This window comes from Carassius gibelio, chromosome B17, assembly GCF_023724105.1.
Source record: "Carassius gibelio isolate Cgi1373 ecotype wild population from Czech Republic chromosome B17, carGib1.2-hapl.c, whole genome shotgun sequence".
Classification (NCBI taxonomy): domain Eukaryota; kingdom Metazoa; phylum Chordata; class Actinopteri; order Cypriniformes; family Cyprinidae; genus Carassius; species Carassius gibelio.
The window spans coordinates 17065749-17080633 of NC_068412.1; the positions used below are offsets into that span (position 1 = coordinate 17065749).

Here is a 14885-nt window from a genome sequence, read left to right on the forward strand (position 1 = left end):
TTGTTTAAAATATATATATATATATATTTTCTTGTAAAAATCTTTAGTATTGGTCCTAAACTTACTAACCCCTCTTTGTAGATTTTTTTTTGTGTGTGTGTGTGTGTGTGTGTGTGTTTATCGGTTCTCAAAACACTCTTCTCAGCTGTTGTTGGGTGTTTTTGCAGGAAATCCATACTGGTCCCTTTTTTCTGACATTAAATCAACACACGAATGCCTTGTATTCGTAGTAGCCTATTACAGTGCAAACCTTTACATTTTGCATATGTATTTATGGTGTAAATTCTTCTATTTTGTTAAATATCAAGCAAAATCCTGAAACTTTCCTCATCCCTTACATCTTCTCGTTTACCAGCTCATAGCTTGTTTACGAGCTCACTTCTAACCACCACACCACACCAACACCCACAATCCACTTCTTCACAACCGAATGCAGACAAGAAAAAAGCCTATTTCAAGCTATCAGGAGTCCTCAAGCTTTTAAGGCACTAGTAAAACATCTGCTGCTCTAAGTACTATTACCCGTATTTTTCGGACTATAAGTCGCACCTGAGTATAAGTCGCATCAGTCCAAAAATACGTCATGACGAGGAAAAAAACATAAGTCTCACTGGACTACAAGTCGCATTTATTTAGACCCAAGAACCAAGAGTAAACATTACCGTCTACATCCGCGAGAGGGCGCTCTATGTTCTCAGTGGTAGACTACAGGAGCACTGAACAGCATAGAGCGCCCTCTCGTGGCTGTTTTCTCTTGGTTCATGTCAAATTAATTTTGATAAATAAGTCGCACCTAACTATAAGTTGCAGGATCAGCCAAACTATGAAAAAAGTGTGACTTATAGTCCGGAAAATACGGTAGTATATGACTACAGATCTATGATTTGGATATTTTTTGGCAAAAAAAATTGTCAGAATACATAGCTACTAACAAATGGAAGAAGGTGCTTTGTGTCCCTAAAAATAGTAGTTAGGACAGTCAAGGCCACCTTCAGAAACATGACCCACCTTTTTCACAGCTTTACTCCACCCTGTCCTGTGGCATATAAGGACAGAATACATGATTTAATGAATGTATATAATGGTCTAGAATGGATGAAGGTAGAATGAAAAAGGAAATCAAGAAGGGTCGGGAACCTAAACTTGATCGCTTGATACCTTTTCACTCTTTTGTGGAGTTGGAGATGTGGAGGTAGAAAGCTGTTCAGTACTAACTCTCTCTCTCTCTCTCTCACTCTCTCTCTCATTCCCAGCACCTCAGGAAAGGAGTGCACTACCGCTGGGGTTTCTTTGCTCCCAGCGGTCCTACGCTGGATGAGATTAGCGAAATGGTTGATGCTGGAAAGGTACAGCAGCCTGAGTGTGTCTGATGTGTGTGAGAGACTCTTTCTCTTCAATTAGTTCTCTGACAGTTAGTTAACGGTCTGCTTCTATACACGATTCTCAGTTTTGGCACCTTGGGTTGTTCACACTGACAGCGATTTAGAGAAGCGCAATCCCAAATATCAAAACTCAAAACATGTCATTTGAGCTCTGAGTGATTTTCTTTCTTTTTTTCTTGGATTAACATTAAGTACACTGACACAGCAATGGGCTCCTATCATCACCGCCTTTCACCCCACTAGCCACGGCCCTGGGTAGAATGCAAAATGTTTCAACCCAAGTATTTCATTCAAATGTAATTCTAACAGGAGCTGCAGGCGTCAGATTTGACTGATCACGTGTTGAGAGGAGAGATGGCTGACAGATCATCCTGGAGGATTTGCTGCTCAAGGATTTGCCTGAGCTCATTGACAAATATCCGATCTTCCTTTACAGTGTGCGTGTGATCGTGAATTTGTCAAAGTGAAAGTGATAAACAGCAAGTGCTCATTCAAATATATTTAAATACTCCGCATATTGACGGCGGCTCCCTGATGCGCAAATATTATATGCAGTGCTAAAATGTTTGCGGGACTAGATATAAAAATCACGGGAGCGAGCAATAATAATTCAGCGGGATTAAAAAAACAGTCCTGTCCAGGGCTTTAATACAAAAATGTGCACAATGAATGGCAGTTGTAGAAAGCAAAAGCTGAATCCTGGACATATTTCAGCGATTTAGAATTTTATTTTTTTAGGTCTTAAAAGAGGACATATGGTCACTCTACACAGGAAGAAACCAATTCTTTATCAAAACAGAATGGCATCTTATCTTTAGCAGCAATACAATATATCTGTGACCACATTTGCACATTAACTGGGGCTCTGTGTCTTGTGCGGTGTCTTTGAATGCAGAAACTTCATGGTGGGAACAACACTATGAAGAGTTGCTAACCTTATGATAGCCATCGGATGTTGCAGATAGCAGACAGACACGCTAGACAAACACATCACTGAAAGAGTAGCTGTGTGATTTATGAATTTAATTTCAGACATTTCAGACAGGTAAGAAACCATATGAAAAAGTTCAAATTTGATTTGAATATAATTAAACAGCATTTAAGGGAACTCTTCTATAATGGGAAGCAGAAAAAGTAAAAAAAAAAAGTTTACATATCTAAGGTATAAAATAGCAGTGCAGTGTAGAGGCAGGAAATTGATCTCATCATTTCCTTTAAAGCATGTGTTGTTATGCCTGCATCATGTCCTGTGTGTTTGCTAACCAGCTATGACTTTTTCCGTTTGTTTTGAGAAGATATTCACGATAAGACAGTGACAGTGTTGGGCTATACTTCCGTTAAACCTGTTGGAAGTCTAATGTGTTCATCTGTATTTGTATTAGTGTTACTATCACTTCAGATTGTAGATGTTAAAATCATAATCAATTGACATTTGAAAAGGAGTTGAAGTAAATCAGTTCAGATCACAAGACACTGTAGATTTAGCATGAAGGTGACATGAACTCAATACAGGTACAGTCAAAGCATAACATGGTTCTTGTGTGGGTCAAACCAGCATCTTTTTGTTTACCAGCTCAGTTTAAACCGCACCACAACACACACACACACACACACACACACACACACACACAAACACCCACCTCTGCACAACTGAATGCATTGCATGTGCATATTAAATGTTGCTATTCAGTGGATTTGGATGAGATTAACATGACACCAATGAGTCATTATCACATTAAACTGCAGGCATGATTCAAGTCCTCCCAGGACGTCACATTTCAGTTCTGATATTTGCGTTCTGTTTTGTCGTTGTAGGTCCGTCCTGTGGTGGAGGAAGTGTTCTCATTTGCTCACGTACCCCAAGCCTTTCAGAAAGTAGAACAGGGTCATGCTCGTGGCAAAACTGTGGTTTCCATCGCTGAGGACAAAAAATAGTAGCTATGGCTACCAAAAACATATGCCAGCCCAGGACTATTTTTGAAAGTGTCCGTTGAATTAAAAATATTTACCTAATGACGAGTCTTTTTTTTTTTTTTTTTTTGCATTACCAAAATTAGCAGACATGTCCCATTATTTATTTGAAATACATTGCTGGTATATTCATAAACGACTTGAAAAGTCAAAACAAACAAACAGAATAAAAAAGTTTATTCTAAATGTAACAGTGTATTTTGGAAATATGGGTATGGACACAAAAAAAACTTAAATGACTAAACGCATCAGAAAATGTATACACAAAACAAAAAAACGACCTAAAAAATCTTTGTAAAAGAAAACAGGCTCCGAGAGTAAGAGCTTTCAAATGAATGTTAGTTTGTGAACAGGACTGAACTGATACCAGATCAGCACATTTAGGAGAAAACATTTATTTAATGTTCTGATATGTGCAATAGTGCTTTATAGACTTACTTTGCAGAATATTCTTATACACTAAAAAAAATACTTGGTACAGCAACTGTCAGTAAGTTCCCACATTTTGATTTCAGCAAGTTGAAATGGCAGGTGAATAGATGCTGCCTTACATTCAGTGAGGTCTATAATACCAGTTTGTCTTCTCATTCATCTCAACAGCAGTTACTCATCTGCTGCAGGAACTCTTGGAAGAATGCAGTTTTTTTTATATTCTGTAGAGCTTTGAGCCAATCATCTGAGATATATATATATATATATATATATATATATATATATATATATATATATATATATATATATATATATATATATATGTGATTAATTACTCTGGAGCCACAAGAAAAGTATGTCTTGACTGCTGATTGGCTGATGGCACTACAAGAACCTGTACGAGCCCTTTACTAGTAGTGACCATCATGAAAAAGCCTATTTCAAGCTATCAGGAGCCCTCAAGCTTTTAAGGCACTAGTAAAACATCTGCTGCTCTAAGTACTATTAGTATAGGACTATACTAAGCATCTATGATTTAGATATATTTTTGGAAAAAAAAATTTAGGTCAGAATACACAGCTGCTGATAAATGGAAGGTGCTTTTTGTCCCTAAAAAGTTTTTATGACAGGCAAGGGGTAAACTGGGCCATACAAACTTGACTAACCTTGGCTCTTTGCTGAAAATGAACAAGGTCAAGTAAAATGCAGCTACATGCAAATCCTGATGCTAGTGCGCCCCCTTTGCTACTGTTATTGCATTGCAAGCAGGACAGTACCTCTTGTTTCTGGGCCAATGCAGGATTACAATAAAAAAGTACTAGCACAAAAGATGAAGAAACTACTGCAGGTCTCATTAAGGTCCTTGATGTAGTCGATGGACTTCTGTTGAACATCCAAAGGTACATCATTCATGTAGACAACTAATCTAGATGGATGATTTCAAAAGATTTGGTCCTGCACACATTCTTATCGGGATAATGATCCCATCAGTGACAGATTCATCAGAGTCATTAATAGGTTATAGATTCCCATCATCTTCTCAGCGCACAAGAGTCTCAGATGATTTCGGGTTTCTTCTAAATAGCAGGCGTTACAGAAATGGCTCTGATTTGACTGGAGCACTAAAGGATTTCCACAGTCCATCTCTGGTTAGTTTTCTGCTCGTCAAAGGTGTTGAGAATCACCTGGTTTTTATCATACTGTTGGCCACCTAGATGAAGAACAGATTAAGAAGGTCAAATTCCTTTTGATTTCAACAGCCTCTTTAGGTTTAAATTACACTTTGGATTCAGACTTTTTTACAGAAATTAATATTTTTAGTCAGAAAGGATTTATTAAACTGAACAAAGCTGACAAAATAGACATTTATGTTACAAAAAACTGTCATTTCAAATAAAAGCTGAACATTCTAATAATGGTGCACCAAATCAGAATAATTAGACTGATTTCTGGAGAATCATGTGACACGGAGGACTGGAGTAATGGCTGCTGAAAATTCAGCTTTGATATTACAAACTGCATTTTAAAGTATATTTAAATAAAAACGTTATTTTAAGGTGTAATAATCTTAGACAATATTAGTGTTTTACTGTATTTTCTATCAAATAAACGCAAATAAAGGTGGACAGACAGGGTGTAATACATTAAGTGGCCACTAGATGGAAGCACTTAACAGGTTCTGCTGTGCTGACTGACGTCATGGTGGCGCTCAAGTTACAGAAATTTGAACCACAAGCAGCCTCATTCTGAATTCAGACAAAAAAAAAAAGAGATTGTTGTCACAGTCCAAATAAATAATTTACCCTAATTTAAATTTTTTAAATCCCGTTTTCAATCTGTTCCCTTAAAATCTGACCAATGAATGAATGTTTCGGTTGTTTGTGGTGGGTAGTTCAATTTAAAAATACATTTTGTAAAGATGCCACTCACAAAGGGTAATTTCTAGTAAAATAAAAACTTCATCAACGCATAATGACTATAAAACCCTCTAAAAAAAGTAGTATTTTATTAGAATAGTTTGTGGCATATTATTAGCATTTAGTTAATATTCAGTTGAGTGTTAAATGCTAGCCCGATTCAGACACATATTTGCCTCTGACAAGATGATGTGGTATGTATGTAGGGCGGCAGTGCGGTTGCCCGAGCAGATCGAGCGCAGTTGCTAATAGGAATAACACACTGGTGTGATGTGACATCAGAATGTGTCATCAATAAGCAATTATGAGCTTGTCAGTGCAGGGTGCAGTTTTATGACTGACAGGCATAGACACACGCCCCATGTGCATGTGAATGTTTCTCTCTTTATTGTTCCATGCCAACCTTTCTGTTTCATTTCATTATTTTGTTTCATAGTCTTTTCTTTCATTCAAATGTATAAACTACTAACCTTTGACCTCCAGCACAAGGTCGGGCTTGAGATTGTTGCGTATGATTCCGTCTCCTGTGATGCTCCAGAACTGATTGTCTTTGCCTGGTTCAGGTGAGACATTCAACCTGCCACCTGCCATCACCACACCTCCAGACGTCTCCACACAACAGTCCTCCACCATCTGAAGAGAAAACGCCAGAGAGATGGTGGTCATGGTCAGTGACACAGAGCTATAGTCGAAATCACTCGAGTACAGAATAAGATCTGAAGATGCGATCAAGTCGAGTACCTTGCAACGCAGCAGTCCATTCTCATAGACCCATATCTGCTCTGGACCAGCAGTTTCCTCCAGCACTTGAACCCGCAGCAGCTTTAAATCATCCAGGGGTCCAGTCAGAGACATGAAGCAGCCTGTCTCTGCACTACGCAGCCGGAAATAAACACGTTTCTATTGAGAAAAACAGAAGAGAAATGGTCATGTTTGGATGTTTAAACTAGCTTTAAGAGAAAACTTCTATAAATAAAGTTTGCCTCAATCTGCGTAATAAAATCTAACCCACTTAATGCACTATTATGAAATCACAGGTATTAACGGTCTCCTTCTTGATTTACTGGAGTGTCTTTATGTCCACATTTTGTAAATGTGCTGGGTTTGCCTTGCCTTTATACAGTATTGTTCAAAATAATAGCAGTACAATGTGACTAACCAGAATAATCAAGGTTTTTAGTATATTTTTTATTGCTACGTGGCAAACAAGTTACCAGTAGGTTCAGTAGATTGTCAGAAAACAAACAAGACCCAGCATTCATGATATGCACGCTCTTAAGGCTGTGCAATTGGGCAATTAGTTGAAAGGGGTGTGTTCAAAAAAATAGCAGTGTCTACCTTTGACTGTACAAACTCAAAACTATTTTGTACAAACATTTTTTTTTTCTGGGATTTAGCAATCCTGTGAATCACTAAACTAATATTTAGTTGTATGACCACAGTTTTTTAAAACTGCTTGACATCTGTGTGGCATGGAGTCAACCAACTTGTGGCACCTCTCAGCTGTTATTCCACTCCATGATTCTTTAACAACATTCCACAATTCATTCACATTTCTTGGTTTTGCTTCAGAAACAGCATTTTTGATATCACCCCACAAGTTCTCAATTGGATTAAGGTCTGGAGATTGGGCTGGCCACTCCATAACATTAATTTTGTTGGTTTGGAACCAAGACTTTGCCCGTTTACTAGTGTGTTTTGGGTCATTGTCTTGTTGAAACAACCATTTCAAGGGCATGTCCTCTTCAGCATAGGGCAACATGACCTCTTCAAGTATTTTAACATATGCAAACTGATCCATGATCCCTGGTATGCGATAAATAGGCCCAACACCATAGTAGGAGAAACATGCCCATATCACATGATGCTTGCACCTCCATGCTTCACTGTCTTCACTGTGTACTGTGGCTTGAATTCAGAGTTTGGGGGTCGTCTCACAAACTGCCTGTGGCCCTTGGACCCAAAAAGAACAATTTTACTCTCATCAGTCCACAAAATGTTCCTCCATTTCTCTTTAGGCCAGTTGATGTGTTCTTTGGCAAATTGTAACCTCTTCTGCACATGCCTTTTTTTTTAACAGAGGGACTTTGCGGGGGATTCTTGAAAATAGATTAGCTTCACACAGACGTCTTCTAACTGTCACAGTACTTACAGGTAACTCCAGACTGTCTTTGATCATCCTGGAGGTGATCATTGGCTGAGCCTTTGCCATTCTGGTTATTCTTCTATCCATTTTGATGGTTGTCTTCCATTTTCTTCCACGTCTCTCTGGTTTTGCTCTCCATTTTAAGGCATTGGAGATCATTTTAGCTGAACAGCCTATCATTTTTTGCACCTCTTTATAGGTTTTCCCCTCTCTAATCAACTTTTTAATCAAAGTACGCTGTTCTTCTGAACAATGTCTTGAACTACCCATTTTCCTCAGCTTTCAAATGCATGTTCAACAAGTGTTGGCTTCATCCTTAAATAGGGGCCACCTGATTCACACCTGTTTCTTCACAAAATTGATGACCTCAGTGATTGAATGCCACACTGCTATTTTTTTTAACACACCCCTTTCAACTAATTCAACTAATTGCCCAATTGCACAGCCTTAAGAGCGTGCATATCATGAATGCTGGGTCTCATTTGTTTTCTGACAATCTACTGAACCTACTGGTAACTTGTTTGCCACGTAGCAATAAAAAAATATACGAAAAACCTTGATTATTCTGGTTAGTCACATTGTACTGCTATTATTTTGAACAATACTGTATGTGCGGTTCCCAAACAATTAAATCTCACACCTAAAAGCAGAACCATCTAAACCCCACTGGATCTGAACACACATCAAACATCAAGTAATTTTGCTTACTGACAACTAGACTTGGGCGGCGTTTCATACCTGTAGTAACGGACGCAGAGAGCCAATCTGCTCCCAGCCTCTGAACTTCTGCCAATCGCCGATCTCGCTGGGATGGAGCAGGACCTGACGACCACGGAAGTTGCTGTATTCATACAACACCCAGCTGATAAACAGAAAGAGAAAAATCTATTACTTTACATTCTTTTCTTATCCAAATGAACCACAAAGAAGAAGAGTAACACTAAATTTGGTGTTTTACACCTGAACCGAAATCTGAGCTTTGAATGTGCTTCAGAAACCACTCACATTCCTCCATTGACCAATAGAGACTTGACCCGTCCATCAATGCCAGCCAGAGACAGGTTCAAAACGCCATCGGTCAGAACTACTTTACGTCCTCTGAAGCCGGATTTATAGAAGAGTGTGATGGAGGACATAGAGAACTCCTGAGTGGACCGAGAAACATTGATATGTGTGTTTATTACAAAAATTCTAATATTTTAATATAGAAACAATAGTCAGATAAGACATGACTGAAAACAATAATTGCAATGCTTTGTATCTTTTAGCCCACAAAAAACTAGAACACATTCGATTCGATTGACATCGGCATTGTCATTCTTGGAATTACAACAAATTCTCATCCTATTTAACCAGATTAACAGTATGTTCAATGTTCACGTCTAGTTGTTTACATGGCAATGCCTAAAAATACATGATACAACCCACACGATCAATGAAAGTAATATGTAGTGCCAAGACAGCACTTATCAGATATGAAAAGGGTCTATTCTCACAGCCTTTCATTCAGACCAAATTAAATATTCTGCCTATCCTAAGGATCTTTGTCTTCTGATCCCATCTTCTATTCGGTACTCACATGTCCTACAGTGTGGACGGAGCTGATTTTGCAATCAGAGAAGAGTAAGCCCAGAGCCTCAGGATTGGGATATTCTCCTTCCTCCAGTACATACATGTTGTCGGTGAACTGTGGGCCATCGAACACCACCCAGCTTCAAGCAGAGACATGTACAACGAAATGGTGATTATTTTAAAACATTGTCCAATCTTGCTGAACTGTGTTTTGTACACATGTAATGTTCTAGTGTGATTCTGTTGTAAAGCAAAATTCTCACCTTCCAGCCAAAACTTTGCAGGACATGGGGTGGAAGCCCTCCGGCAGGAATGCCAGACTTTCCTCTAAAATCTGCATTGCTCCCTTGAACCCTGGTTCAGGAAACAACTGCACCTGAGAGTGTTTCATCAGAGCATCACATGAATGAAGATTAAACAATCTTTTTAATCTCAAATCACTTTGATAAGATGTAGAAGATGATAAGAAAAATATATCTAGTTGACTAGAATAACTAGATCTTCACTTCAGTTAAAACTAGGTATCTGTGCCCGCAGAATTCCTCAATGCACGTCACTCACAAATCTGTACACATCCTGCCTCCAGCATCTCCATTTATCACATTTCTGATCATTCTTTCAGCTGTATGTAGGACTGTAGTATTCTGAGCTCTGATTAACATCCAATTACACTTTATGATTTCCTTTCATAATAAGATTCCATGTGCAACCATAACATTTAAACTCACCTTATATCTGGATAGTCCTTCAGCTTGTTCCTGAGGCAGAAAAAAAGAATTATAAGATGCCATAGGAATACAAAAACAAACAAGGTTTTATTGAGTAACAAATAAAATTGCAAAACAATAACATTGCAAAAATAGGGCAGATATTGCACACAAATTATTACCAAAACCACAGGCTGAATTGACAAAATCTTGCAGTTGTGTGCTCCCCAGTCCTCCGGACGGCCATAGAGACCCTTCTCTATAACGTACAGCTCGCCTGAGAAGCGTGCCTTCTCGAATGCTATCCACCTGTTCAGTCAGACGTTAAACAGTTAGATCTTTTTAACTCAGCAGTTTTGATCTCTGTAATAGGAGACACATTGAGTTCCACATCACTCACAATTTGTCACCAATTTCACATTCAGTAAGGAAAATATAGATAGCTGAATAAATAAATCTCAAGACGACAGGCAAAAGTCACTTATTATTTCTCAATAAGTAAACCACAGCCCTAAGTGTACAGGAATCATACCTGTGACAATGGGATTGTTAATCAGTGATAAATACTGTATGAACACTATTGTTTTAATCATCTCATTATTTTAATTTTATTGAAGAATGTTATCAAAGTCACACCCTTGACACTGACGAGCACGGCTTTAACACGTGTGCTCTTGACACAGGATTTTTATGTGTCTGTTTGCATGTGAAGCACAGGAGAGAGAAGAGGTGTGGGTGCACTTGCGACACTATTACTGAAAAGTCTTTGATTAAAAAAGATAACTAGAGTATGAGTCTGCCTCAGGATATATGACACCTCACATTCATGTGCCACTCCTTCCATTATCAGCAGAGAAGAGCAGGTCTGGACTTCAGCCATGAAACCGCTTTAAAACATACCATACATGAAAAAAACAGATAACTGATAAAGCTTCCTCCTATCCTGTATACACTAGTATGTATGGTACAGGTTTATATATATATATATTCTGTAGTGCAAACAGTACAACAAAGTGATAAAATGCGTACCCTTGAATGCACAGTCACTTTGAATAAAAGCATTTAGCAAATGCATTAATGTAAATTAAAATTGAAAATGTAATTTTTTCTGTGATGGCAAAGCTGTATTCTCAGTAGGTTCCTGCATCATCAGGATCATGCCTCATATTACCCTCCAAATGTTATGGGTTTGGAACAAGTAGTACAGCCGAGTGCATTTTACGACTGCTTGATTGACTTTCGCCAGAAAACCGTGTATGCCATTGAAAATAAATAATGTTTAAAGCGAATGCCCCTATAAATGGTCTTATTTTTATGATTTAGTTTTAATCAAAATGATGAGTGTGATCAAGATCACACAACAGAAGTGCGCGTGCTCGCTCTCTCTCTTTCTCTCTCTCTCTCTCTCTCTCCTTACCGTTAAGTAACTTGTGCATTGTTTTAATTATTGTACTTGTTTTTGACATATCCGACATAACTACAAAATTTCCAGTGATGAAAGGTATATTCAGTCCACAAGCTTGCGCATCTCCGGCACATCACGCTCAATCCACTCAGTGTGCTTTTTCAGCTCACGCACGTCAGCTATACAAGCATTAATACTGAATGTTCAACATTATATTCATTGCATAAATACTTAGTAGACATCCATAATCTCTAATAACTCCATTCTGCTGTCTGTTGTTCTGTTTTCGGTGTTTCTACTACTTCAAATATGGCTGGTGATTTTTGTACACTTAATGAGTTAAATAATGAGAGAATTATAATTTCTGAGTGAACTACTTCTGATTTTATCTCTGTAAGCAGCTGCACACAAGGGCTAATAAACATTTCACTGAGAGATTTACAGCCATACCAAGGTCGAGGGTTGTGAAAGAAAGAAAAAGTGATGCCTGAAGGACATTGCAGGGAGCTTAGGTGTTGACACTTACACGCCAGAGAGGACTTCAACCGATTGTGTCTTTATGCCAAAACCAGTGGTTTCCATGCTAAGGACAGGTTCCAGCAGGTCCACATTCAACCCTCTCTCGCTGAAATCCCGCTCACTGAACATTCTCACATGAGGAGTCATGAAATCCTACAGAAGGGCACAAACCATTAACACCTTAAATCAGCGAACATCAGAATAACACACATAAAGACCAAACAAAGTTTATTAATGCTTGTCTTCCCATCATGTCTTACTGTGAGGAGGTTATGAGGTTATGCTGTAAACTGTTTATTTAATATTAATCTTGAAGTCTTTGATTCAGAAAAGGTCTCCGTATACATACTGCTAACACTGGACGAATAGAGAGGAGCCTGTCTTCCAGTCCACCCCAGTCACTGAAGTCTGCATACTCTCCTTCCTCCAGAAGATACTGGCGACCCTCGAACCCTGGTGCAGAATATCCTACCCAGCTATAAATGAACAATAACAAAAATCACTGCTGGATCCAGCTAAAGGCAATAAAGCATCAAGAAATGAAGGTATGTGTAGCCCTACAGTAAATTGGTGACATATTGATGGTCCGGCTGCCTTTCCAGACCAAACCAAAAAAACTAAATCCGACAAAGTCAGCTGTACTGTCAAAAAGTTTTACTCACAGACCACTCAGTATCTTCATTGAGCCCACAGAACTCAGTCTCTTTCTCCTGGTGCTGTCAGGACTCTCAGTCTCATCTTCTTCATTCTGCTCTTCCTCTCCTTCATCAAAGTTGTAAATGTCCTTTTCGATCTCTATGCACTCCCCTTGAAACATTGGTTTTTCAAAGAGTAGCACCTGAATTCACATAGAAATATTTAGAATAAATGCCATGTATTCACATGTATTTTATGAGACACACTGGAACTTTATTAAAATCTAGAATGTGAATAAATACTGAATGCAACACAGACCACCAGAAATTCATTTTTCATTTAGGGCCAACATTGATTTTGCTTTGATTGGTATAGTACATTTTCTACACTTTGTAACTACATTTCAATCATGACAACTCTCTGAACATTTCAGCATGGTGATGGATATATCTTGGCGGAATAGATATGCTACGCTGCTGCTAAATTGCTGCTGCTTTTGGTTATTGCTGTAGTTGTAGATTATTGCTGCTGCTGCAAGCAAGTACAGGAACTTGCTACTGCCAATGCATATGTTGATATGGTGTTATGAGTATATAAGACATACTGCTACTGCACAAATAGCATATAAAATAACCCATAGCAGATCTATACAGGTGGAGCTGGGGAAGGTGGAGGGTTTCATTTAAATACAAGGCATTAAGCTCAATGGCTGCATATGCAGCATGAACCAATCAACTTGTGCCAAGTCGTTTAACTCTCAGAATATCATCAGTTAAGTTAACGCCCTGTCAGCCAGTGCCATCTAGAGTTTCAAGACTGAACTATATATTATTAATTAATATAAATTTAAAAAGCATACAATGAATATAAATCGAATAAAATGAATTCAAATGTTAAAATGTATGAAATAAATACTTCAGTTAAATTCTCCTGAAAAAAAAAAAAAACTGTCACGAAAAAGATGCTTCATTTCATACAACAAAATACATAACATGTTAAGTGTTTGACTGGAGTGCATGGAGTTTTCCCCCAGTGTCTTTGAGCCTCAGGCAGAGTCAACTCAAGTCCTGTATACTGCGCTCAGAGCCCAGGAAGACATGAGTTCAGGAGAAGCCCTGTGAGGTTCACTTCACAGAAACTAAGCCGACTTCCGTGGTCCATCAAAGTCAGACACAATAACGCTGCTCTTTCATGGCTCAGAAATCAAAAGAACAAACACTAGCATGGGCTGAGCAAGCAAAGAACAAGAACCAACTCCCCCTCTGGGCATGTTCGATCTGGTCCAGACTACATGCACCAACAGGTACTTTTAATTCAAAGCTTTACAGAATGTCTTTCGCCAAATAAATGTGCAAAATTAGTCTAAAGTTGTTGCGTTTTTCTCAGTGAGCTTAAGCACACCTTTTTGTTCAATCAATGTTCAATGTGATTTAACATGTAAAGCTCACCTTAATTTCATTGGGGTTTTCCACCTTAATTTGACCCTGTGAAAAGCAAAAAGAACAGTTGTATATAAACCTCTGTTCATACATTTTGTTGTAAGCTGGAATGAGATGGAATGAGTGTGTGAAAATGAGTGGTATGTAATTACCATTTTCAAGGGCCGCAGTGATCCGACAAAGGGGGCGGGAAAGCCCCAGTCCTGAGGGCAGGGATACACTCCTTCCTCCAAAACAGCCAAAATACCCTGGAAACCTGGGTCACTAAAAACCATCCATCTACAAACACACAAACATAGTAAGACTAGATCTAAAAGGGTTTTTGAACCTGTTAAAGGACAACTTTCATTTTGTAATTTAAAAACATGCTTCTTGAAGTTTTGACAAAGAACAAACATTCCAAGGCAGAAAAAAAAAACATTTTGAAAATTCCATCTCCATCCAACATGCAACAAGAAGAAAACAACATTCCAACAGACACACAGTCTCTTTCTCTCACAGTCTCTCAACTCCAAACACAGGTCACATGCTTTAACCTCAAAACTTTCCACTTGATCATGCAGTGAGGACAAACATGACGCTTGTGTCCTTCATATCTCATTTTAGCTTTGAGTTTTGCTCCCATGCACTACTGATCATATGTTAGGGATCAGTAAGATTTTTCTAAAGTGACAGTAAAGACATTTATAATGTTTCAAACGCATGGATTTCTTTTGAATTTTCCATTCATTAAAAATCTGAGGGAAAATGTTACAGAGCA

General features: G+C 38.4%; 2 protein-coding genes across 4 annotated transcripts in view; one reads left to right on the forward strand and one right to left on the reverse strand.

Annotated features, from left to right (window-relative positions):
* Positions 1-3395, forward strand: part of rtn4ip1 (reticulon 4 interacting protein 1) — a 6656-nt gene extending 3261 nt beyond the window's left edge. Inside the window, exons 8-9 of one of the 2 annotated variants that reach the window (XM_052580209.1) lie at positions 1254-1346; positions 3198-3395. In XM_052580209.1, the coding sequence (XP_052436169.1) occupies positions 1254-1346; positions 3198-3317 (213 nt within the window). In that variant the 3' untranslated portion in view covers positions 3318-3395. Of the gene's footprint in view, positions 1-1253; positions 1347-1691; positions 2822-3197 lie in introns of those variants that run through there. The other variant, XM_052580208.1, reaches the window with a different exon arrangement.
* Positions 3396-3732: 337 nt separating this feature from the next.
* The window catches only part of LOC127976084 (beta/gamma crystallin domain-containing protein 1), a 41330-nt gene continuing 30177 nt past the window's right edge, over positions 3733-14885 (reverse strand). For both annotated transcript variants that reach the window (XM_052580204.1, XM_052580205.1), the window contains 14 exons: positions 14278-14404; positions 14135-14170; positions 12713-12888; positions 12400-12526; positions 12058-12203; positions 10309-10435; positions 10148-10177; positions 9683-9795; positions 9427-9559; positions 8853-8992; positions 8586-8709; positions 6443-6601; positions 6172-6334; positions 3733-4995 (listed from right to left, as the gene is read on the reverse strand). In XM_052580204.1, the coding sequence (XP_052436164.1) occupies positions 4907-4995; positions 6172-6334; positions 6443-6601; positions 8586-8709; positions 8853-8992; positions 9427-9559; positions 9683-9795; positions 10148-10177; positions 10309-10435; positions 12058-12203; positions 12400-12526; positions 12713-12888; positions 14135-14170; positions 14278-14404 (1690 nt within the window). In that variant the 3' untranslated portion in view covers positions 3733-4906. The remainder of the gene's footprint in view (positions 4996-6171; positions 6335-6442; positions 6602-8585; positions 8710-8852; positions 8993-9426; positions 9560-9682; positions 9796-10147; positions 10178-10308; positions 10436-12057; positions 12204-12399; positions 12527-12712; positions 12889-14134; positions 14171-14277; positions 14405-14885) is intronic.